Raw genomic sequence first — 26,545 nt, forward strand, 5'->3', positions numbered from 1 at the left:
GTGACATTACCGAGAACTGGACGTCCTTCTAAAATTGATGAAAAGACGAGATGAAAACTGGCCAGGGAGGCTGCCAAGAGGTCTACAGCAACACTGAAGGAGCTGCAGGAATTTCTGGCAAGTACTGGTTGTGTACTACATGTGACCGCAATCTCCCGTATTCTCCATATGTCTGGACTACGGGGTAGGGTTGCAAGATGGAAACCTTTCTTACAAAGAAAAACATCCAGGCCCGGCTAAATTTTGCAAAAAAAAATGCATCAACTCTCCCAAAAGCATGTGGGAAAAATGCGTTATGGTCTGATGAAACCAAGGTTGAACTTTTTGGCCACAATTCCAAAAGGTATGTTTGGCGCAAAAACAACACTGCTCATCACCAAAAGAACACCATACCCACGGTGAAGCATGGTGGTGGCAGCAGCATGTTTTGGGGTTGTTTTTATTCAGCTGGAACAGGGGCTTTAGTCAAGGTGGAGGGAATTATGAGCAGTTCTGAAGGTTTTGGGCGAAAGTTGACTGGTATTTAGGTGTCTGCTAGAAAGCTGAAGAGAAACTTCATTGTTCAGCATGTCAATGACCCCAAGCATACATCGAAATCAACAAAAGAATGGCTTCACCAGAAGAAAATTAAAGTTTTGGAATGGCCCAGCCATAGCTCAGATCTAAATCCAATTGAAAACCTGTGGGGTGACCTGAAGAGGGCTGTGCACAAGAGCTGCCCTCACAATCTGACAGATTTGGAGCGCTTTTGCAAGGAAGAGTGGGCAAATATTGCCAAGCCTAGATGTGGCAGGCTGATAGACTCCGACCCCAAAAGACTGAATGCTGTAATTAAATCAAAAGGTGCTTCAACAAAGTATTAGTTTAAGGGTGTGCACACTTTTATGCAACCAACTTATGTTTATTTTTTGTGTTTTGCCCCCCCAACAGATATGTTTTTCAATTGAATTGTACAGGTTATAGATCACATTAAAGATGGGAAAAGTTTTTTTTTAAATTATTTATCGTGGTCTTAGGTTTTTCTGATGTAAAAAAAAAAATTTTAACGGGGTATGTACACTTTTTTATATTCAACGTAACACTAGTAGTCTCTTGTCTCATTTTGATTTTTCCCGCTTGAAAGAGATGCTGATGCAGTGCCCTTGCTTTGTTATGGTAAATGGAGAATGTTTCAAGTTCACTAATTGGACAAGGATATAGGTAACATCAGTTCATTATATTTACTAAGGATGCCACTGAAAATGGTCACAGACAGCATGGGGGGGAACGAAATAAAGATTAACTAGACCTGCGACAAAGTGTACAATCTAACTGTGTGACACATTCATGGATTGGGGAATGAGGAACTGGGAGACAGGCTTAACAACTCAAGGTCTTTTTTTTTCTCCTTCACTTTCATCTTTCAGTGATTTTATTTTCCCATGTGCATGCGCACAGACGCTACACGTGGGGTGACGCAGCTCTCTCTCTGGTTACTGGCTATTTGAAAAACACAAGTCACACCTTAGTAGACAGCCAGTAATTAACCACAGTTGCAATTCATCACGTTACCTGCTGGGGACAATTTTGTCCCCAGCCGTCTGTCTGATGTGTCAGTCTGCAAAACAGAAGGGAGAGAAAAGTCAGGTGAATGCAACAGTGGGACCCCACGCAAAACCTCTAACTTGTGCAAAAGCTTGTTAGCATGACTCCATCCACTGGACTGGATCTGGTGCCCCCTTTTTAGTGAGGTCTGTCAGCAGGCTGGTGATATCTGAAAAATTAGGCACAAACCACGTATAATAGCCAGTCAGCCTCAGGAACTGCCTCATCCCCTATTTGGTCTTGGGTCTCAGACAGGCTGCAATTGCTGCTGTCTTATCAATTTGGGGATGCACCTGCCCATGACCCAAGTGAAAGCCCAGATACTGTACTTCCACTCACCCAATTGCACACTCCCTCAGGTTTGCTGTGAGTCCCATGCACCTCGGCGATCTCAGGATAGTCCTCAGGTGTTGTAAATGCCGATGCTAGTCATTACTATAAATAATGATGTCATCTGAACGGGCAGTGGCATACACACTGTGGGGATGGAGGATTCTGTCCATGAGACACTGGGGCCCCAAATGGAAGGGTGATGAATTGGTGTAACTCAAAAGATGTGGAAAAGGCCATTTTTTTTCCCCACGGGATAATGCAGTTAAGGGGATCTGTCAGTTTCCCTTAGTCAAATCCAGGGTTGAATAAAAGTGAGGTGTGCCTAACCAATTGAGCAGTTCATCAATACAAAGCATCGGACATGTGTCAAATTTAGACACCGCATTAACTTTTTTTCTAGAGTTTACACAGAACCAGACCGTCCCATCGGTCTTGGGAACTAAGACAACCCGACTGCTCCAGTCGCTCAATTATCTCAGTTGCCCCCATGTTGAGCATTGCTTTGAATTCATCCCAAACCACTTTTTTATTTTTATTTATTCATTTTTGTGTGCACGTGTGCGTGTATTCAGGGAGCTGATATGGGTGGCTCTGCACCACCACCCTTGGGAAAGTCTCTGTGTGGTGCCCTATGAGGTTTGTGTGACTGGAAAGAGGCAAAAACACCATTGCAGAATTCCTCCTGCAACCTGATAACCTGTGCTCTTTGACTGTGAGAGGTGGTCTCCATAAGGGACCGGGGTGAATTGGGCTGCACTTTTTGGACTTGCCTCCAGTCCCAGCTCCACCCTCTTGGGAACTACCAGAGCCACAGGAACCTCCTCTCTCCATGGTTTCAGGAAGTTGAGGTAGTAAATTTGACCAGTATTTCCCCATCCGTGTGCTTGACCTCATAATTGACTTCCCTGATTCGCCGTGTGACCTCAAAGAGCCCTTGCCAGTTGGTGAGTAATTTTGACTCAACATGGGCAGTAAAATGAGCACTTTATCTTCTGGTGCAAATTCCTTTAGCCGTGTCCCTATGTTGTCCAGGTGGGATTGATGTTCTTGCGCCTGTAGCAAATTCTCCTGTGTTATGTGACTCAGTGTGTGGAGTTTTGCTCTCAAGTCAAGAATGTACTGAATTTCATTTTTTTTTTTTTGAGAACGTCCTTCCCAGTTTTCTGTAATGATGTCTAAGATGCCACGAAACTTGCACCCATATAACAATTCAAATGGGGAAAACCTGGTGGAGGCTTATGGGACCTTGCCCACTGCAAACAGAGGGTCAAGCCACTTCTCTCAGTTTCTAGCATCCCTGTGAACAAACTTGCAAATCATGTTTTTAAGTGTTTGATTTAATCATTCTATCAGTCTATCCTTTTGCGGATGGTTAAAACTAGTACAAATTGATTTAATCCCCAATAGTTTGTACAGTCAGCATAGTGTACATGACAAAGTAGTGCCTTGATCAGTCAGGATTTCTTTTGGAATCCCGACTCGGAAGCGAATGCAGAAGAGTGCCTCTGCAAAACTACGTGCAGAGAGATTGCGGCGAGGCATTGCTTCCGGGTATCGTGTTGCATAATCCACTATGATGAACATAAGCGATACCCTCATGCAGGTTGATCTAATAACCTGACTAGATCCATGCCATTTCTCTTGAAGAGGATCTCTATTAGAGGTAATGGGTGCAGTGGCTCTTTTGGAGTAGCTGCTGGATTCACCAGCTGGCATTCACGACAAGCCCACTTATAGACATCTGTGTGAATTCCTGGCTGATCGAAGTGGGTCATGAGAAGTGCTTGTTTTATTCTGATCTAAATGCCCAGCCCAAGGATTATGATGAGCCACATGGGAAAAAAAGTTCCCTATGGCATTTTGGGACCAACAACTGTGTTGTCTCTTCTTTATTCTGAGGGTCCTGCACCATTCAATATAGCCTGTCCTTAATAATGGCAAGGCAAGTTTATTTATATAGCGCATTTCATACACAGTGGCAGTTCAATGTGCTTTACAGAGGTAAAAGCAAAACAGTAAACAATAGAAAATAAAATTACATAAAATAAAGGGGGAAGAAGAGAGAAAGTTCAGTAAAAACAGCAGAATAAAATGGAATAAAAGTTAAGTAAAGTTTAAGACATGCAAAGACTGTAAAAGTTAAGTAAGGTTTAAAACATGTAAAGATGATGATATTTATCAGTTAGCAGAAAGCATCTGAAAACAGCCTGGTCTTAATCTAGATTTGAAGCTGCCAACAGCAGGAGCATTTTTAATGTCCTCTGGGAGTTGGTTCCATAGCTGTACTGCATAGTAGCTAAAAGCTGCTTCACCACACTTTGTTTTAACAGGTTTTACCAGTAAATTTTGCTGCTGCGATCTGGTAGATCTGATTGGGTTAGGCCGCTGCAACATATCAGAGAGGTAATTGGGCCCTGTACCATTTAGAGATTTGTACACCAGCAGCAATACTTTAAAGTCAATTCTGTAGCTTACTGGAAGCCAGTGAAGGGACCTTAGAATTGGAGTAATATGCTCTGTTCTTTTTGTTCGTGTGAGAACCCTAGCCGCTGCATTTTGAACCAGCTGAAGTCGTTTGATGGTCTTTTTTGGCAGGCCTGTGAAAAGGCCATTGTAGTAATTAGACCCCGAAGCCGTTTGTTTTCAGGATAATGGCTGGCTGATGAAATTATTGGCTGGCTAGCTGACTCAGCTAAAACCTTAATGGCTGCTGCAGCCACCAAAATGTTTATGGCTACAAATGGCTGATACTGGACGTCACTGTGTGGCATATATCCGGGCGAACGGATCAAACAAACGGGGGGAATAAATAGCAAATTACCACAGGTACCCTGGTCTCTTACTTCATTGTAAATATAAATCTAGCAAGATTGTAGTTCAATGCTAATAATAAGCTAATCTGGATTGTTCGAGGAAGGCATCTAGCTATCTACTCTCACTAGCAATGACCAGTGAAGGACTGGCAGCTATCTTACTATGATGAAAGTAGAGTGGTGGAGTACTTTTTTTTTTTTTTTTTTTTATCAATCTCGAAGTATGTGAAACAAACAAACAAAAAAATACCTTTACACTTTCCCTCAGCAGCGGCAAAGAATGCAGCCATCTCGTCGATATCGGAGTCGATTGATGCTCTGGGTGGGTTCCCGGGTTCCCCAGTGTATCGTGGTAACGGTGTGAGGGGCGGGAAGCCAGACAGGTAGTCACAACGGCAAGCTTGTGGTAGCTCTCTGTGCTGTGATATCAGTTCTAAATCTCTACAGTGTATGCCTATACATCTCTATTGTGTTACTACTAGTGTGTACAGTTGATCATGTTTGTGTCACTTTTCTTGTAGCTCATGATGTGGATAAACCCATTATTTGATGTACACAATTCTTAGTGGCTCAGCCAAATTTTATTAGATAGCGGCTCAAATTGGCTTACAAAATTATTGGCTGGCGGCGGCTCAAATTCTAAATGGCGGTTCTGGCGGCGGCTTTGGGGTCAAGTAGTAATCAATCCTACTAGAGATGAAGGCATGTATAAGTTTTTCCAGATCATTTTTTGACATAAGTCCTCTTAGTTTGGAAATGTTTTTTAGGTGATAAAATGACGATTTAGTGATTGCTTTCATGTAACTGTCAAAGTTTAGCTCGCTGTCAATGAAAACACCAAGATTTTTAACCATATCTTTTGTTTTAATCCCCTTTGTGTCAAGAATAGTGGTAATCCTGAGTCTTTCATCTTTTTTTCCCAAATAGAATTACTTCTGTTTTATCTGTGTTCAGCTGGAGAAAATTTTGTGACATCCAGTTGTTGATTTGGTCGATACACTGGTAGAGACATTCAAGGGGGGCATAATCATTAGGTGATTGAGCAAAATAAATTTGGGTGTCATCTGCATAGCAGTGATACAACACTGAGTTGTTCTTGATAATTTGTCCAAGTGGGAGCATATGAAGGTTGAATAGTAATGGTCCAAGGATCGACCCCTGGGGGACACCACAGGTCAAGGACATTGATGTTGAGGTACAATTTCCCATGGTAACAAAGAAGCTTCTATCTTTTAAGTATGATTTTAACCAATTGATAACTTTACCAGTCAACCCAACCCAGTGTTCAAGTCGATATGGCAGTATGTTGTGATCAACAGTATCAAAAGCTGCACGGAGTTCCAGTAACCCCAGGACCGATGTTTTGCCTGCATCAGTATTGAGACATATGTCATTTATAACTTTAATGAGCGCTGTTTCAGTGCTATGATTAGCACGAAATCCTGACTGAAAGTTATCAAAGCAGCTGTTTGATATCAAGAAGGCAGTTAATTGATTGAAGACAATTTTTTCAAGGATTTTCCCGATGAATGGTAGATTTGATATTGGCCTGTAGTTGTTCAATACTGAAGCATCTAGATTATTCTTTTTAAGTAGGGGCTTTACAACAGCTTTTTTCAGGGACGCAGGAAAAATGCCAGTCTCTAGGGATGTATTTGTGATCTGAAGCACATCTGTAATTATAAGGTGAAGAACAGACTTAAAGTTGGTGGGCAGAATGTCCAATTCAGATGTTGAGGAACTGAGATTTTGTACAGTTTTTTCAAGAGTCTCATAATCAATCAAACTAAATTCTGACATTGTGTTGAAATTCTCTGTGTCACTGGTGAAGAAGATGGCAAAGTATGGGTAGGACAGTGCAACATGAGGCTGGAGGTTTGACCATCGATTACTCTCACTTGGTTGTTGTGAGGTCCCATCTTGGTGAGGGTGATGGGAGGGCAGCCCACGGATGCGGTGATTCCTGCTGCTGGGGTATCCTCCAGTGTAACTGGGCTCCGGAACACCTGACAAGCCTCCTATTGGCCCCTGAGCCGGGCTTGTAAATGCCGGTCCTGCCCGGTGCACAGGGTGACCAGCTCTTGGTGCTGAGTTTGCTGGGTGACACCGAGGGCGCACATCAGTTCCCTGAGTGGCGAGGACTCCATGGCAGCGTTTGTTTCTCAGTCCTGGGTTTTGGCACAGTGTGACACACTCATGGGTGAAAAGCAAAAAAGTTAATATAAAAGTCTGGTTTCTTGCCAAGTGATGAAAGGTTAATATATTCTCATTACATGTAAACTAAAATGTTTTCAAACTATTTTGATGATTATTCGTCAGGCGGTATTTATTTATATTTGGAGGCTACTTTGCAAAATTTGCCAAGTCTTGTTTTTGGTAATATACAAGTTCAGATATAAATTCATAAATCTGGACTTGTAATGTTTGTAGGCTGCTGTTTCATAGTTAATTATGCAGGGGAACTTTGCGCATAAAAAGATCCCTGAAACCTTATGTAGGAAATTGGTATAAAAGTATTACATCATTAATATGCAATTATTATATCCATAATGGAGCACTTGCATGTGACGTCACAGCCGATCCAGATTGTGACAGACGCCATCTTGTCGGTCAAACGCCATATTCCGCCTTCTACTTCTGGTTCTACTTCTGCTTTTACTTCTACCTTTTCTTCTGGAAAACCCTACTATATACAATTCTACTACAATGGTTGCGGCTACAAGCTCTCCCTACCTGTGCACGTTTGTTTTTTGTGTGTATTTTTGCGTGTTGTTCGTCTGTACCGGACTTCAATATCCACTACAACCGTATGGACTTACTGGACATTGGTTTCCAGCAGAAAATGACGGTTTGTAGCGATTTCCATCGCATGCACAACATTCCGGACGAGAAAAAAAAAACATTCTGGACGAGATAGCGAGACCAGCGGGGTCTCCGTGGATTGTTATCGGAAGCAAAGCGAAGGAGGCGGCGCCAGGAGCGGAAGCAAAAGAGAGACTGCAGAGCCGGCCTGTTGACTAAGCTCAGAAAACAGCCACTCAAACCTCCACTGCTAAGCCTCTACCTCTCCAACGCCAGATCCATGTAAACAAGACGGACGATTTGGAATTACCTTATTCTATTCTATAATCGGCTGGTCAGTGTATCTAGTATCAGTACTAGTAATACTTAAGTGACTTACCCATCCAATGAGGATTCTTGTTTACAAGATGCCACATCTGAGTCGCTGACAAATCCTGAATTTCTGTAAAGATAACTGTCCAGAGATTTATAAGCATGCAGTGCTTCACCACTGAACAGCGAGGGAAAGTTAATGAGGTAATTATACACGTCTGGGTATTCCGCTGGCAGTTCAAAATCCGGTCGTGAAAACTCCGTCCGGTAAGCCATAAGGGTTACAAATCTGTAGATCGTTTATTTTAGACATATATCTAGTTATCTGTTCATTAGAAAAATGAGCCGTGTAGTCCGTCGGTTGAAATTGATCCATTCTGTACACGAGTGCAGCAGTATTCAGCGGTGTTTTTGACCGACAAGATGGCGGTTGTGTACTTTCCGGTCACGTGACTGCAAGATCTCTATAGGTGTTATGTGTGGCACACAACCTTTTTTACTCGGGTCAAAAGCATGGTTCATACATTAGAATACCCATTTAACCCTAAAAGGACCTCAACTACTGAGTGGGATCAGTTCGAACCTCAGAGGTGGTGTGCCGCTCAGTCTAAAGCACTATTCGCACGGGATTAGTATTACCTGTGAACCTCTGGCGATTTGTAATAATTGCAGATAATGTCTGAGATGTTAGTCCCGTGTGAATGCGCCATGTCTATAATTTGTAAAGTAATAATTCCGCCGCAAATTACCTACTATATTTTGTCAAACACAGACGTCCAGTGACAATACTAGTCCCGTGCGAATACGCATGTCCGTGTTTGTTATTGTAATTGCGTGCGTTTTATATCTTTTCCGGTTACTGTGAGTAGGCTAATGGAGGCTACGGTTGAAATTTTCATGAGTACTGTTTTAGGGGCAAGTGGTAGTCGTGCCCCATACCACACTACATGGAATCTGCTTCCCAAAAACAGCAAGAAATCCAAGAGGAGAGCTCGGAGATTTTTGACCTGGATGACTTGTGTGGCTGCTTTCGGTAAGGAACATTTTTAATATTTCATAGCTATAGCCAGGCCATATCCTCCATGGACATAGCAATATTGACGGCTATCTGAAGTTGTGGCCTATGACTTTTTGCCTATCAATGACGGGCATTTCTTATTAATTCCTAATAGGTTGGATACTTGGTGCTATTTTTATGCCAACTGTTTTTAATCCTTATTTGTTAATTTATCCATATACTTACTACAGTAATATGTCAACACTGCCAACATGCTTGTACTGAATTGTTAGCAGACACCTTTACACTACCTACCCAACCTCTTCCTTTCAGCTGATGTATGGTACCCTCAAAGAACACCACGGGACAGAGGCCAGTCTTTCTGGGAAATGGAGGTGCTTGGGAACTTTGTGGAGAAAGACTGGTACCTGAACTTCAGAATGCCCCAAGATGCCTTCAGGAAACTGTGTGACCAGCTGCGCCCATATGTCAACCCCAAAACCACTAACATGCTGGCACCAGTACCTTTAGAGAAGAGGGTGGCACTCACCATTTGCAGGCTTGCTAGTAATGTGGAGTTTCACGACGTTGCCAACCTGTTTGGTATTGGGACCAGCACAGCCTGCAACATCATCTGGCAGGTGTGCGAGGCGCTGAGCGAACTCAGGAAGATTTATGTGAAGAGGCCAAAATCTGTCCCAGAACTCACATCACACATTGCTGGTTTTGAGAGGAAGACAGGATTCCCCATGTGTGTTGGTGCTTTGGATGGCACACATATTCCAATCATTGCCCCACAAAGCTATCCTCCTGATTACTACAACAGAAAAGGGTGGTATAGTGTTGTACTACAAGGGCTTGTAGACCACACCTACAAGTTCATGGACTTTGATGTTGGGTGGCCTGGAAAGTGCCATGACGCATATGTTTGAGTGCTCCCGTCTGTGCCGCAAGCTGGAGGATGGCACCTTTTTCCCTCCAGTCACCAGGACCATCCAAGGGGTCAACATACCTGCCCTGATTGTAGCAGATTCTGCGTACAGCTTAACCAGCAACATTATGAAGCCATTCCCAGATGGAGTAAGGGGACCAAGAGCAGCCTACAATGCTTGCCTAAGCCACGCACGCATACACGTGGAACATGCATTTGGTTGTCTCAAGGGTCGCTGGCGATGCATAATGAAGAGGTATGATTCCGAAACCAAAAGAGTGAAACACGTTGTAGCTGCTTGTATAGTGTTGCACAACTTTTGTGAGATGCAGATTGTTGCTTACCAGGAAACCCAGGAAGAAATGTTTGAGCAGCCAGAGGCAGGACCACAGCAGCAGGGTGCACTTGATGACTTCTCCCCAGCAGAGCGCATACGAGAAGCATTGGTAGCCCATATCAACACTTTACAATGACAATTTGTATCAAATACAATGGCTGAGCTTTCCTGAGAAGTTTTTTTTCAAATCTTGTTAAAATAATGCTTTCCTGTTTTAACCATGCAATTTCTCTAGGTTTACATTTTTTAAAAAAGTGCAGAGGCTCATAGTTTCAGTTGTATTCAAACTTTTATTCAAATGTATCTTAACTTTTTCTCTAAAATAAAGTGCAAATGTTTCAGTTTTTAAAAATTGTTTCAAGTGTTGTCGACATTGACAAGTATAAAACAAAGAATATCAAGATGTATAAAGAAAAGGCTTGGGTTCACTTGTCTTTTACACATTAAGTGCAAATTAAATATGCTGTCAACATTGACAAGTATAAAATAGAAAAATACAAAGATATGTATGGAAAAGGCTCACTTGTCTTATAAACAGACTTCAAATGTGCAAAAGGATTCATTTAAAACACAAGAACAAAAATAAACAAATGACTGCCTAAAACCTGATAGAATAGGTGAAGGAGGTGCAGAGAAACCCTATGTATCCGTCTCTAGGGGGAGTCATAATATTGGACCTGGTGTGCTGCTGGAGCAGGGGGGTTCAGGGGCTGTAGGATAGCACTCCGTAGATGTGCCTTGGTGGGGTGGTGGAAATGGGTGAGGTGCCATATGTGGTGCCATGTAAGAGAAGGGGGCTGGGGGCCTGATGCACTGGAAAAGTTGGGCCATGAGGTCTCTGTTATCCCTAGATCTATGTTCATCAGCTTCCATACGCTTCATTTCAAATTCTAACCTTTTGTTTTCTAGTTCCATCCGCTTCCTTTCCACCACCTCCTCCCATTCCAGGCGCTCTCGCTCATAGGCATAGTCATGTTGACACAGCCGGTCCAACCCCTTCTCAAGGGCCTCCATCATTTGAGTTTTACGGCCCTTTCTTCGGCGCTGTGCTGTAAAAACATTTCATTTTTCAAATAACATACTTGATACATACTACATATGAAATTGCATGTATGACTATTTTTAAAATGCATTCTGCTTCAATTACATTCCTCAAATATAGTCTTTTTAATTCACTTTTTTGTAGTGGATAGGAATATATGACATAACTGATTCAGTCAGCATATGCACTGGGGCCTCCTGACTTTTTTCCTCTGTGAGCTACTCTGCCAGCAGTCAACATGGCCAGGAGAAACTGTACCATTTTGGCATTACTCATAGGCCTGGAGATAAAGGTACTATCTCGCATAATGTAATTTAAATTAAAATATTATTGAAAACACACCACAAACACTCATCCCAAGCGTCATCTAACTGAATCTATACAGATCAATCAATTTTACTACCAGTACATTAATACACAGATCTCACCTTGAGGATCAGGTTCAGCAATTGAAGGCTCATCCACCGCTGGCTCATCCTCTGCCACCTCATCCTCCACCCCCTCTGTACCATCTTCACCCAGTTGATGCCCACTTGGTGACTCACCAGCTGAACACAGACAATATTGGGCAATGTCCGTCACCTCTTGTCCTCTACTGTCTGACTGTTGTCATTAAGATACAAAAACGTCTAAATTAATCAAACACAATATGTGATTACAACATTGGATTGTCTACCAACCTATTGTAAGTTAATACTGTACTTACAAGACTCCTCATTCTCCTCCTCTTCTGAACTCCCCCTGTCCAGTCGATGATCCCCTGGGTTGTTCATGGGTCTGCACCCTAACAGCACAATGAAAGAAACAGTAAAGTTAGTGTGCTAGAAAACAGATTAGCATGTGATATATCAAACGAAAAGGGAATTCTGTTTGTCAGGTAGCAAATTCCTAAACGTGTGTTAAACGTGTCATATGTTATCCTTAATGTTAGTGAAATTAACACTAGCATAACGAGCTAACAACTACATGCTAGCAGCTAATTTGCTAACGTCGCAGGTGAAAGTCAATGTTTTAACTTGCCCAAAACTGCGTCCAATTCCTCATAATAGGGACACCGACTCGGTGTGGACCCAGTCTTCTTATTTTTGAGGCATTCCCTGTACTTGCGTTTGAGGTAATCCATGCGGTCTTTCATTTTGGCCCAATCGCCAAAATCGTGAACCGAAGGACAGCGGCGCACAAGCTCTTCATATATTTTCTCCCACACCGTGTGGTTATGCACCAACGACTCAAACTGCCTTTGATAACGTGGCTCAGCCCAAACAGATATCAAATTCACGGTCTCTTCACGGGTCCAATGGCGTGTTTTCGCTTGCCTTCTTCTGGCTGCTGCTCTGCACGTAGACGAAGCGTGAGCTGAAGTTGTTGCCATTTTGTCACTCAAGTGCAGCAGAAGTACAGGATGTTACGACATATCTGGTCATGATGTCTGTAAATTACGGACTTTGTTTATCCCGTGCAAATGCAAGAGATTTAACACAGAGGTTGGGTAGGAATTTACAAATTACTATAGGTTCACAGGTAATACTAATTCCGTACGAATAGTGCTTAATTCAACTGACACCTTTTTGCTTTTAGGAGTTTGTTACTCTATAGATTCTTTATCTAAAAGTATGTTTCAAGATTGATGAAAAAAAGTGTTTAACAAGGGTTTTCTGTTGGGGTCCCATAACTCTGAGATTTGTTGCAAAAATATTTCAGCAAGTTAGTCGCTTCTTTGTGTCTATCTTTGCCTATCTGTATGTTTGCATGCTTGTCTCAGATGTCTGCCATAATTAAGAATATAACTCTTTTTCTTACAAATTGTAGCTAACTAGTGAACCTCTTAGTTATAGAGTTACTGAAATATCTGATGTCTGATGCTTATCTGTCCATGCACTCTCCATACAGAACAACAGACAGTCCAGCAGATACAGAGGAAACTGACATTGTCTAGTTGTGAAAGTGACATTGTTTACTTTTGAAAATAGTCCAGTGGCTGTTCTGGTCATATGTGTTACCAATAACTGCTTTTATCTTCATGTTTTGTGTTTGAATCCTTAGGCAAAGTGTTACTTCTTGATGTAGTTTGGACGTTAAAAAAAAACAAACTGCTAGCAGCTTAGTAATAAATGCATCACGGAAATTTCTGAAATGAGAGATTGTGACCCGAGTTCTGGAATGCAGATAAGCTACAAATATTCTCAAGTTCTGTAGCAGTAGTGTAAAATATTTCTGGCTTTATGTTCTCTATGTACTTAAATGTCTCATTTTTAAACTTAACTTGATATGTAAATATATGATTTCTATTCACAAAGTTAGTAAACAGGTAATATTTTTTAAAAAGAATACAGATGTTATATAGATGGACTTAAGTGATACGGATATATGTATGTTTGTTTGTTTTTTACGTTTGTACATGCGATATTTTTAGCATTTCCTTTTTTTTGGTGAAAATGGTGATTGCTGACCTTACAAGAAGTAAAAATAATTTGTTTGGGGTGTAAATAAAGGGTTAATACTGAGAAACCAGACTTGGCAAATTTTGCAAAGTAGGTTACATATGCTCCCTGACTATATGGCCTACAGTGCAAAAAAAAAAACTATCTCAAAATATTAAATGTTTCATTTCGAGTTTGAGTAAAACAGTATAAATACCGTGCATCTTGTGGTCTGCTTCAATACACACCATCACAATCATGGGGAAGACTGCTAATTTGACAGTTGTACAGAAGATTATCGACACCCTCAACAACGAGGGTAAGCCACAGAAGGTCTTTGCTGAAAATGCTGGCTGGAAAAGGTGCATAAGCAACAGAGATGACCGCAGCCTTGAGAGGATTGTCAAGAAAGGTTGATTCAAGAACTTGGGAGAGCTTAACAAGGAGTGGACTGAGGCTGGTGTCAGTGCATCACGTACAGATGTCTTTAGGAAAAGGGCTACAACTGCCATATTCCTAATATCAAGCCACTCCTGAACCAGAGACAATGTCAGAAGTGTCTTACCTGGGCTAAGGAGAGAAAGAACTGGACTGTTGCTCAGTGATCCAAAGTTGGCTTTTCATGTGAAAAGTAAATTTTGTATGTCATTTGGAAATCAAGGTCCTAGAGTCTGGAGGAAGAGTGGAGAGGCACAGAATCCAAGATGTCTGAAGTCCAGTGTGAATTTTTCAGTCTATGGTGATGAGTGCCATGTGATCTGCTGGTGTTGGTCCACTGTGCTTTATCAAGTCCAAAGTCGACGCCTTCATCTACCAGGAGATTTTAGAGCACTTCATTTTTTCCATCTGCTGACAAGCTTCATGAAGATGCTGATTTCCTTTTTCATCAGGACTTAGCACCTGCCCACAGTGCCAAAACTACTACCAAATGGTTTGCTGACCATGATATTACTGTGCTTGATTGGCCAGCCAACTCACCTGACCTGAACCCCAGAGAGAATCTATGAGGTATTGTTAAGAGGAAGATGAGAAACACCTGACCCAAAAATACAGACGAGCTGAAGGCTGCTATCAAAGCGACCTGGGCTTCAGTACCACCTCAGCAGTGCCACAGGCTGATTGCCTGCATGCCACGCTGTGTTGACACCGTAATTTGGGGTAAAGGAACCCCAACCAAGTATTGAGCATATAAATGAACATACTTTTCAGAAGTTGGACATTTCTGTATTGTAAATCCTTTTTTGATTGATCTTGGGGAATATTCTAATAATTTGACATACTGGAAAATCAAATTTAATTTTCTGATTTTCATGCGTGATAAGCTATAATCATCAAAATTCAAACAAAAAAAGGTTTGAAATTTCATTTTACCTGTAACGAATATATAATGTAACAAATATATAATGCATTTTTGAGATGCACTAGTGTGTATATACAAGATTTATAGTAACTACCAAGCAAGCAGCTGCACACAGATCACAAGAGAATTATGACTCCCCTGACAAGTCTTTTTAAACATCATCCATATTTAATGTGTGTGTGGGGGGACCAACCAGTACTTGGAATCAGTTTGGTTTCAGTGGAGGACAACTGAAAATGATGATTTTTGGAGAGTCCCTATACTGAAGAAAGAGCATAAATTCTTCATAATGTAATGGAATTTTTTTTTAAACAATGTCAGTTCCTTCAGGATTAAATATTAACTGTTACCCCGAGTTATTTTTATTGGTCATTTCAATGCTGAATTTTCCCATATTTTCAGATGCCTGGCAATGGACAGTTCGTAAAAATGACCGACATTAGGGTGGGACTGAAATTATACTCTGTGTGTGGTGGTGGGGTGTGTGGTTTTTTTAAAAAATAAATAAATAAATGAATGAATGCTTTTATTGTAGGCCAGCTGTCTCCCTGCGTTCCTCCTGGACCCCCCAGTTGGAGGCCATGTGATTGATGCCTGTGCAGCTCCTGGGAATAAAACCAGCCATCTGGCAGCCATTATGAAGAATAAAGGGTAGAGATACATTTTTAATTACAGCTGTTCACTAAACGCATGCAACATTTTATGTTTTACATTTATGTCCGATGTGAGACGATACTAATTTGTTATTTTCAACATGCAATTAGCAAACTTTTTGCTTTCGACATTGATACAAAGCGACTCTCTACCATGAGCACTCTCCTCCTTCGTGCTGGAGTCACATGCCATCAGTTGGCCAATGAGGATTTTCTGAAGGTGGATCCACTTTCCCCAGCATACAAGGATGTGAAGCACATCCTTCTTGATCCATCATGCAGTGGTTCAGGTAAAACTTTAGGCCCTCTAGTATATGCATCTCCACTGATAAACATTTATGTTGATTTTTATTTTTTATCAGCTGTGAAGAAAAAATAGTTTGGCAGGAAATCAATTTATCTGTTGTCATCCCATTTAGGAAATTATCCAGTTTTGGAGTGGAGCATTAAAGCTCCCATAAACTGTCAAGTCATTAAATTTGTTGCAAGGCTATGAGTAGACATTGAATATTTGTTTTAAATTTTGTAAAAATTGAAATTATTGCTTCAAACAAAACCAAAACAATAACTTAGTTGCGCAAGTATGCACACCCCTTAACTAAGTCGTCTTCTTGTGGCTGCGCCTATTAGGGGTCACCACAGCAGACCATCATGATCTGTATATTTTGATTTTTTTTAATGTGTTTTATTAATTTTCCTTTTTCCAACAACCCAAGCAAGCAAACTAAAACCACAAAACTTCAACACAGCAACACACAATGGCTCAGCTACACACATACAGTATCCACATTAATAAAGGAAGTAAAAAGAAAGTAAATGAAGGAAAAGAAAACTAGGTGTACAGCAATGCGTCCCCTTATTATGACCTTCCAGGGAATCCCTGTAACAGAATGGAAGATACATTGGGGTCCAAGTAATTCAAATAAGTTTCCCAAACTTTATAAAATTGGTTTGATTTTGAATGTGATATACACGTCAAGTATTCCAAAGGCACTAAATCAAACAGCACTTTATGCCAACCCTTAACGTTTGGTTCTTTATCACTAGTCCACTGCAACAAAATGTTCTTCCTAGCTGCAAATATAAGAATACAGAACAGTCTTTGATTTGTTAACCTTACACCTCTAGCAGGCAGGCCTAATATAAGAGACAATGGGTCCATCCCCAGTTTTAATCCTAGTATCTTTTCAATTTCTGTTAAGATATTCGACCAATATTTTTGCAGCTTATAGCATGACCAAAGACAATGAGTTAGAGTGCCAATTTCTGTTTTACATTTGAGACACATTGGAGACAAACTGGGGTTGAACTTATGTCTGCGATTAGGGGATATATGCATTCTGTGCAAAATCTTAAACTGTATTGATTTAGCACGATTACAAACTGAGACTGAATTAGCATAGGTCCATATATATTTTCCCACTCAGTAACATTGATTGTGACAGAAAGTTCTCTCTCCCACCCTTCTCTGAGTTCTTGTAAAGTCATAGATGGAACAGCATGCATAGCTCCATAAAGTAGACTAATAGACACCTTCCTAACTGTTCCAAACAGCACCTTCTCAAGTGGAGATATGTCAGGGTTATCAATTAAGGTTGTGCTGTGTACTACAGTGCCTTGAAAAAGTATCCATACCCCTTGAACTTTTTCACATTTTTCCACCTTACAACCACAAACTTAAGTTTTTTATTGAGATTTTATGTGATCGACCAACACAGAGTAGCACATAATTGTGAAGTGAAACGAAAATGATAAATGGTCTTCAAAATTTTAAACACATAATCTGAAAAATGTGGTGTGCATTAGTATTCAGCCTCCCTGCGTCAATACTTTGTAGAGCCACCTTTTGCTGCAATTACAGCTGCAAGTCTTCTGTGGTATGTCTCTACCAGCTTTGCACATCTAGACACTGAAATTTTTGCCCATTCTTCTTTGCAAAATAGCTCAAGCTCAGCCAGATTGGATGGAGAGCGTCGGTGAACAGCAATTTTCAAGTCTTGCCACAGATGCTCAATGGGATTTAGGTCTGGACTTTGACTGGGCCATTCTAACACATGAATATTCTTTGATCTAAACCATTCCGTTGTAGCTCTGGCTGTATGTTTAGGGTCATTGTCTTGCTGGAAGGTGAATCTCTTTCCCAGTCTCAAGTCTTTTGCAGCCTCCAACAGGTTTTCTTCCAGGACTGGCCCTGTATTTAGCTCCATCCATCTTCCCATCAACTCTGACCAGCTTCCCTGTCCCCGCTGAAGAAAAGCATCCCCATAGCATGATGCTGCCACCACCATGTTTCACAGTGGGGATGGTGTGTGCAGGGTGATGAGTAGTGTTAGTTTTCCGCCACACATAGCACTTTGCATTTAGGCCAAAAAGTTCAACTTTGGTCTTACAGTATTTGACCAAAGCACCTTCTTCCACATGTTTGCTGTGTCCCCTACATGGTTTCTGGCAAACTGCAAACGGGACTTCTTATGCCTGTCTTTCAACAATGGCTTTCTTCTTGCCACTCTTCCAAAAAGGCCAGATTTGTGGAGTGTACGACTTATAGTTGTCCTGTGCACAGATTCTCCCACCTGAGCTGTGGATTTCTACAGCTCCTCCAGAGTGATCATGGGCCTCTTGGCTGCTTCTCTGACCAGTGCTCTCCTTGCTCGCACTGTCAGTTTAGGTGGACGGCCATGTCTTGGTAGGTTTGCAGTTGTGCCATACTTTTTCCATTTTTGAATGATGGATTGAACAGTGCTTCTTGATGTTCAGAGAAGTTGGGATATATATATATATATATATATATATATATATATATATATATATATATATATATATTTTTTTTTTATAACCTAACCCTGCTTTAAACTTCTCCAGAACTTTATCCCTGACCTGTCTGGTGAGTTCTTTGGTCTTCATGATGCTGTTTGTTCTTCAGTGTTCTCTAACAAACCACTGAGGCCTTCACAGAACAAGTGTGTTTATGCTGAGAGTAAATTACACACAGTAGGACTCTATTAACTAATTAGATGACTTCTGAAGGCAATTGATTGCACTGGATTGTATTTAGAGGTATCAGAGTACAGGGGGATGAATACTAATGCACACCACGTTTTTCAGATTTTTATTTGTTTAAAATTTTGAAGACCATTTATCATTTTCGTTTCACTTCACAATTATGTGCTACTCTCTGTTGGTTTATCACATAAAATCTCAATAAAAAACATAAGCTCGTGGTTGTAAGGTGGAAAAATGTGAAAAAGTTCAAGGGGTATGAATACTATTTCAAGGCACTGTACTGTATATAATGTCTTATCTGTAGATAACGAAAGAAGTCATGCCTGGGGATTTGGTATTTCTCGATCATCTGGTCAAATGACATTAATGCATAGGAGTAAAAGCTGATGTCAGTTTTGACCTCCCCTCAAGTCTACGCATCAGTCGCCATGCCTTAATTGTGTTGAGTGTCACAGGATTGTCACAGCACAGCTTAATAGTCTTAAAGTTCTTAATAAACAGCATGTCTCTTAATGGATATTTTGAAAGGGAAGATTCAACATCCAGCCAGACAGAGGTCGTCTTATTTAAGATCCAATCATAAATATATCGTAAATGAGCACACAGCTGGTACCTTCCAAGATCAGGTAAATCTAACCCTCCTTCAGAGCTTGGCAACTGCAGGGTAGCCATTTTTAGCTTTGGTTTGTGTTTACTCCATATGAAAGAACTGAGCCAACCATTTAGTTTTTTCACAACCTTTATTTGAAAATAAAATCGGAATCATTTGGATAGGGTAAAGTAGTCTAGGCAATATGTTCATTTTAATCAAGGCTATACGTCCTAGCCAGGATATCGGCAGAGAGGTCCAACGCTCTAAATCTTGTCTCACTTTCTCAAACAAGGGAACAAAGTTGACTTTATACAGTTGCTTAAATGTAGAGGTTATGTGTACACCTAAATAAGTAAAGCCTGCCGGAGACCATTTAAAGGGGAAGAAGGGCAATGTTTTAGGTACTGAATTTAGGCTCCCTAGCGGCATGGCCTCTGATTTCGTCAAATTGACTTTGTATCCAGAAAATTTGCTAAATAAGTCAATAATATTTAAGTAACGCAGGTACTGAAGTCTCTGGATTAGAAACAAAAATTAAGACATCCGCATAAAGACTTATTTTATGATGCACTCTGTCTATTTGCAAGCCCTGTATAGCAGGTGCTGTCGTAATGGCCTCTGCCAATGGTTCAGTAACCATGGCAAATAAAAGGGGGGGACAAAGGACATCCCTGCCTGGTTCCTCTATGTACAGGAAAGCTGTCTGATCTGAGCCCATTGGCTAGAATGACTGTTTGAGGATTATTATACAGGACCTTGACCCATTTGATAAAATTATCCCCAACACCAAATTTATTTAGACTGTACAATAAATATCCATTCGACTCGGTCAGAGGCTTTCTCTGCATCCAAAGAGCGCTAAACCATCAATTTGCCGATGCTGAAAAACCTGAAAGATATTGAGCAGTCGCCTAACATTATTACTAGAATTTCGTCCCTTTATAAAACCAGTTTGGTCCTCCTTTATAATTTTAGGCAAGAGACCTTCAAGGCGCATGGCCAAAATTTTTGCCAAAATTTTCCGGTCTACATTAAGAAGGGATATGGGCCTATAAGAGGCACAGGATTCTGGACATTTCCCCTTTTTTCAGAATGAGTGAGATATTTGCTTCTCTCAAAGTCTGGGGTAACTCATTATTTGAGAATGCGTTGTTAAACATGTTAACTAAAGGTTCCACTAATGGGTCTGAGAATTCTTTGTAAAATTCACAACTGAACCCATCAGGCCCAGGGGCTTTTCAATTCCGTAGAGTTCTTATAGCATTAACCACCTCTTGTCTCGAAATGGGGGAATTAAGAATGAGTTTATATTCTGATGGTATGGTGGGCAAACTGAGCTGGGCAAAGGATTTATCCATTAAAACAAACGCATCACTTGGCTGTTCAGAAATATAAAGATTGTGGTAGAATAATTTAAATATGTCATTAAGCTTATCATGTACACGGTTGCCTTGAGCATCACAAAGGGCTGCAATATTCTGTGACTCTGCTCTTTTTTTTGTAAGATATGCCAAGTACTTCCCAGGTTTATCTCCATGTTCATAAAATTTTTGCCTAGTAAATCTAATCTTAACTTCCTCATCTTGTGTTAGAAGATTGTCTAAAGTTGCTCTAACTGTGAATATTTCTTTCAAAAATAATGCGAGTTGGAGACTCGATATAGGCACTTTCTTTAGCCTTAAGCTCAGCCATTAACAAATTTTGCTTTTCTCTTTTCTGCCTCTTTTTACTGGCTGAGAAGGAAATGATTAACTCTCTAGCATAAGCTTTAGCGGTTTCCCAGAGTGGCAGGACTGTCTGTTGATTGGGTATTGATGGAAAGAAAGTATCTGAATTCAGTGGCAAAGTAAGTAATAAAAGCATGATCTTTCAAGATAGATGTGTTCAGTCTCCAGTATTTCACTCCACTGTTTATACCCTTGAGGGAGAGATCTAAAACCACCTTGGCATGGTCAAAGATCAGAATACTGGCAATGGAGCAGGACAACTCTGTGCAGAGAAAGCCCTGACAAGAAAAAGTAATCGATTCTACTGTAACAACCATGAGGTGCAGAAAAAAAAAGTGTATGCTTTATCTGTCATGTGGGTTGTTCTCCAAACATCAACAAATCCAAGTTCTTCACGTATAGAATTGAGTGCTTTAGCTTGAGAAGAGAGAGGCATAGCTTTAGGAGGTAGTCTATCAATAAGAGGATTTAGTATGCAGTTAAAATCTCCACCCACAATGGCAATGGCTGACTGAATCTGGGAGAAATCTAGGAGCACCTTAGTTATAAAGTCAGAGGGATGTGCAGGAGGGTAGTACACATTCAATATAGAAATAATTGTACCTTGTAAGACACCCTTGACAATAATGTATCGACCATTTTTATCTTTGATACAGTCCAATATTGAAAACTGCAAATGTCTTCTCATTAAAATTGCTGCTCCTCTACTTGAGGTGAACGAGGCAGAAAACACTTGATTGAAAAAAACACAGGACGAGTTGGAATTATCCTTTGTGCCAGCGTGTACTAAGACTTGCCAACGGAAATGACACAGAGGAGTTATCAAGTGGGCACCCCCTTCATCAGCGTTTCGTTGATTTAAGCCCACGACGCCTCCGGAAGGCTCAACGGTAACCCCAGGCATCCCTGAAGTACCCCCCCTCTGTGTCATCCCTGGCTGCCACTTGATGCCCAACAGGTGTCCTTGCGCTTCAGTCAAAGCCAGTGGCTACTAACTTCAGCTGCTCCTGACAGCACTTTGATGGCATGACGTAGGGCGTGGCCTCTTACTCCCATGTCCTTGAGCAGCCTGGTGGTGGATGACGCCACAAAGCCTCTGCATCCCACCGCCACAGGGCACACCTCCGTCCTCCAGCCACGCTGCTGTGCCTCCGCAGCTAGGTCAGCATATCGTAGGTGTTTCCTTTCATATGCCTCTTCTACGGACTCCTCCCAGGGCACAGTGAGTTGAATGATATAGACCTTCTTAGCAGATGGTGACCAAAATACCAAGTCAGGCCTAAGAGTAGTGGCAGCAATCTCGGGAGGAAAGGCAAGGCGTTGACCAACATCTGCCAGCATTTTCCAGTCATAGGCTATGCGTAACTGGCAATGCTCTGCAGTTGCAGGTGCGCTGTAATTTTCCTTTGCCCCCTCCCGCACAAATGCAACGGCTGGCAGGGCGTTGGATCCTACAGATGTTGCTGAGTTGGCTGTTGTTCGTCTGTACTCCAAAGTGGCAGCAAGGTTCTTCAACACCTGGTTGTGACGCCAGGTATAACGCACCTGGGCAAGACTCACTTTACAACCAGTGAGAATATGCCTAAGGGATGCCGCTTGGAGCAGAGTACACAGGCTGGATCTTCTCCTCGCCACTGCTGGAGATTTATGGGTGTGGGGAGAACATCGTAAGTTGCCCTGATGATGAAGCTGATTCGCTTTGACTCCATACTCCATAGGTCTTTCCAGCTCAACTTCCTTCCCTCCACACTGTCCCACTTAGTCTACTTTCCCTGCTTACCAAGTGCCACCATCTTGGCCCTCCTGATGCCTTCCTCCTGGTTTTTCACCTCATCCACGATCATCCTCCTCCTTTCAGCAGCTGAGGCCTTGCTCCAGGCTGGACGCTGAGCAGTTAAACCCAGACCTCCTCTTCCACGCTGAACATATCCCATGATGTCTGCATGCTTGAGGGCTGCCACTGCCTCCTCAACTGCTTGCACTGGTCTCCATTTGCGGCCTGCTATGATGGCTGGGGCATTCTTGCTCACCATTAGGTCTTTGGATTCCGTCAGTGTCACCTGGAGTCTTATCTTGGCACACTTGAATTCCTCCGTAAGACTGGTGAATGGCAGTCTGAGGAGGCAGTCTCCATAGAGGGCGGTGGATGTCAGGCACCGAGGGACTCCCAACCACTTCTTTATGTGGTTAGTGATTCCCTTCTCCATCCTCTCCACCACTGAAATGGGCACCTCGTAGAGGGTGAGAGGCCACAGCACCCGAGGCAAGAGGCCAAACTGTAGGCACCAAATCTTTAGTTTCCCAGGGAGTTCAGTGTTCTCAATGGCTTGCACTCCACTACTGATATCCCTCTGCAGTTGTGCTATTTGGTCCTTATCTTTCAGGCTTGCATCAAACCATCTCCCCAGGCTCTTGACTGGCTGCTCAGAAACTGAAGGGATTGGCTCGTCCCCGATGAGGAATTTGAGGTCCGACAGCACTCCCTTGACAATGGAAATGCTGCGTGACTTAGATGGTTTTATCTTCATACGGGCCCAGCTGATGTTCTCCTGTAGTTTCCTGAGCAGACGTCTGGTACATGGCACTGTGGTTGTTAGGGTAGTAATATCATCCATATACGCTCTGATTGGAGGAAGACGGGAGTCGGGGTTGAGTCTTTGTCCACCAACAACCCATTTAGAGGCTCGGATGATCACCTCCATTGCCATTGTAAAGGCCAAGGGAGAGATCGTGCAACCTGCCATGATGCCAACTTCCAGGCATTGCCAGGAGGTGGTAAACTCCATGGTGTTGAAACAAAACTGCAGGTCTTGAAAGTATGACTTGACCAAAGCTGTAATATTTCCTGGGATACTGAAGAATTCAAAGGCAGTCCAAAGGAGCTCATGTGGCACTGATCCAAACGCGTTGGCCAGGTCCAGAAAGATCACGTAAAGGTCATCTTTCTTCGCCTTTGCTGTCTGGATCTGGTGCCAAATCATGCTAGAATGTTCCAAGCATCCAGGGAAGCCTGATATGGACCCTTTTCACGTGACGTCACGACAAACGCGGCCGCCATTTTGGACATGTACTACCAGTAGTTTACCACAGCCAACATTGAGGAACGGCAGCAAAGAAAGTTTTTACTTTCAGCAAGACTTCCATCATGCCACTATATTGTTGTGTACCTGGATGTAGTAACCATCAACAAACAAGGCAAGGGTTATCATTTTATCGGATCCCGGTAGATGCTGACTGACAGAGAAGATGGATAGCGGCATACCAACGCTTGTGTAGTGACCACTTTGTTGGAGGTAAGACGAATAAAATTAGCCAGAAAAGGCATTACATTGCTGTTAACATTCCATTCTAGTTTACTGTAATTATGATCTGGCAGCTATTTACACCGGATCCAGTGTAAATAGCTGCCAGAGCCAATGTCCGAGCTAGCGCTGGCTCCGGCCGGCCGCGAGCTAGCGCTGGCTTCGGAACCTTGGAAGTTGGCTCCGGCAGCTATTTACACTGGATCCGGTGTAAATAGCTGCCAGATCATAATTACAGTAAACTAGTAAATACAGTTTTCTGCATCTCGCTCCTTTTTCTTTTATGTTTGTCGCCTTCCTCGCATTCAAACCGATTCGAGCCGAAGTCCACTACATGTCCAAAATGGCGGTCGCTGTTACGAAGGTCACGTGACTGAAAAGGGTCTATACCTGCCTTCTGTACAGATGTATCTATGTACTGGTTATTAAGCAGGTATGCAGAGATCCTCTGAGCCATCACCGAAAAGAAAATCTTGCCCTCTACATTCAGTAGGGAGATTGGATGAAACTGACTGATGTTTTCTGCCTCTTTCTCTTTCGGGATAAGGACACCTACTGCTCTACGCCATGCTTTGGGTACGATCTTCTTCTGCCATATGATCATCGGTTTCCAAAGAAACCTTAGGACATCAGGTGAGTTTTTATACAGCTTGTACGGAACTCCATTTGGTCCTGGGGCTGAAGCTGTCCTTGCTCGGTGGACTGCCCTCTCCACTTCTTTCCAGGTCGGGGGGCCATCCTCACACTGATGTTCTGGGGGCAAGATCGGAGGGATGTCTGAAGGGATTGCAAGATGTTCATGCCGTTTTGGATCCAAATATATACTCTTGAAGTAATCCTCCAGGTCTTTTTTGGTTGTTTTTAGAGATCCACTTTTCTCCCTTGTAAACAGGCCCTTCAGGAATGCATAGGGATCCTTGTAGAACCTTGTTCTAGTGCGTTCTTTCTTCCTTCTGCGTTTCCTCAAGGCCTCCGCTTTGCGAAGAGATGTTAAACGTGTTTTAATGCCCATTTGAAGTGTGTTGATGCCTTCTTTTTCTACGTCTGTGGCCTTTCTCCATTGTTTCTTGAGCATTCTCCTTTCCTGGACCAGACGCTTGATCTCCTGCTGTCTCCTGGATGTAACCGCCACTGGGATTTGTTCTCTGGTTCTCTGCTCTTTCACTCCGAACCGTTTCATTCCATACTGATAAATCAGGCTTCCCATACTCTTCAACTTCTTTTCTGCCGTGCCTTTTAGCTGCTCAAGGGACTTTGCCAGGTCAGTGTTGATGGTCTCCCACAGCTTCCCTTCAGCCGCACCAAGCCATTTAACCTGTGGTTTGCGCCCAGCCATTTTCCTCTCCGCTGGAGGTCTAGCTGGTTGAGTGGGTGGGATGGGACTCACCACTGTAGCACACTGTGTTTGAGGTAACATTCTGTGCCACAGAGGTATTGATGCACTGAACACTGTGGTTGGCGTCCCATTGCTGTGCTTCATCCGACTGACTTGACCAATTTCTTAGAAAGTAATCAATGCGGGGCCTCTGCGGCTCCTCTCTCGCACACCCTTTCTTTCCCTGGTGTATCCTCAGTCCCAAGTAAGATGTTACTTTACTCCACCCACAAACGCATTTCTGCAGTTTGTGGCCCACTGCTGCTGGCGTAGCTGTATTGGTTGGCATAGTTGTCTTGTGTACTACGCTGTGTCTCATAGTCATTTCCGGTCCAGGGTCTGATACCATAGTTCCAGCAGATGAGTCTTCTTGCGCCCTCGCTCCCACAGACTCTGCTGCAATTTAAGATGTTCATCATTCAGATGTGTTTCTTGGAAGAGGGCAATGTCAATTTGTCCTTTTTTCAAAAAAGATAGTACTTTTCTTCTCTTAACAGGATTATAAACCCCTTTAACATTCCATATACACAGATACATTTTATCACTTACCATGTTACCTAATTCGACCCTTGATACAGAAAAAGTATACTGGAAACAGGAAACTAAAAGCATACAAGATCATATGTGCGTTCACTGAGCCAAGAAAAACAACAAACATTAAACTAGACTCCATTTACGCAGAGAAAATGCAGTGTGCTTGCTGAGCTGTAGCAGAACAGCTAGCATGCTAAAAGCTAGCATGCCAACATGCTAATGCTAACAACTAGCATGCTAACAGTTAGCATACTAACAGCATATTACCATGTTAAAAGCTAGCATGCTAACATGCTAATAGATAACATGTTAATAGATAACATGCTAACAGCTAGCATTTTAACATGCTAATGATTAACATGCTATTTGTTAAAATTCTAACACTTTAAGGCTAATGCTGACAGCTATCATGTTAACAGCTAACAAAA

At 42.2% G+C, this 26,545-nt stretch overlaps 2 protein-coding genes across 6 annotated transcripts in view; one reads left to right on the top strand and one right to left on the bottom strand.

Annotated features, from left to right (window-relative positions):
• Window positions 1–26,545, top strand: part of nsun5 (NOP2/Sun RNA methyltransferase 5) — a 62,052-nt gene that overhangs the window by 15,398 nt on the left and 20,109 nt on the right. The window contains exons 1-4 of one of the 4 annotated variants that reach the window (XM_060909010.1): window positions 1,036–8,877; window positions 9,175–10,218; window positions 15,467–15,582; window positions 15,696–15,874. In XM_060909010.1, coding sequence (XP_060764993.1) covers window positions 9,733–10,218; window positions 15,467–15,582; window positions 15,696–15,874 — 781 coding nt within the window. In that variant the 5' untranslated portion in view covers window positions 1,036–8,877; window positions 9,175–9,732. Of the gene's footprint in view, window positions 1–1,035; window positions 10,219–15,333; window positions 15,376–15,466; window positions 15,583–15,695; window positions 15,875–26,545 lie in introns of those variants that run through there. The other 3 variants (XM_060909007.1, XM_060909009.1, XM_060909008.1) reach the window with 3 other exon arrangements.
• Window positions 10,512–12,529, bottom strand: LOC132873439 (SWI/SNF complex subunit SMARCC1-like). Of its 2 annotated transcripts, none has more exons than XM_060909012.1 (4): window positions 12,172–12,529; window positions 11,858–11,935; window positions 11,580–11,699; window positions 10,512–11,158 (listed from the first exon to the last, which is right to left on the bottom strand). In XM_060909012.1, exons 1-4 carry the CDS (start codon window positions 12,521–12,523, stop codon window positions 10,773–10,775), a joined length of 936 nt encoding a protein of 311 aa, XP_060764995.1. In that variant the 5' UTR covers window positions 12,524–12,529; the 3' UTR covers window positions 10,512–10,772. The 2 variants fall into 2 exon arrangements, with proteins under 2 accessions (XP_060764995.1, XP_060764994.1); XM_060909011.1 differs by having other exon boundaries at window positions 11,580–11,750.

This window comes from Neoarius graeffei, chromosome 25 (genome assembly GCF_027579695.1).
Source record: "Neoarius graeffei isolate fNeoGra1 chromosome 25, fNeoGra1.pri, whole genome shotgun sequence".
Lineage (NCBI taxonomy): Eukaryota > Metazoa > Chordata > Actinopteri > Siluriformes > Ariidae > Neoarius > Neoarius graeffei.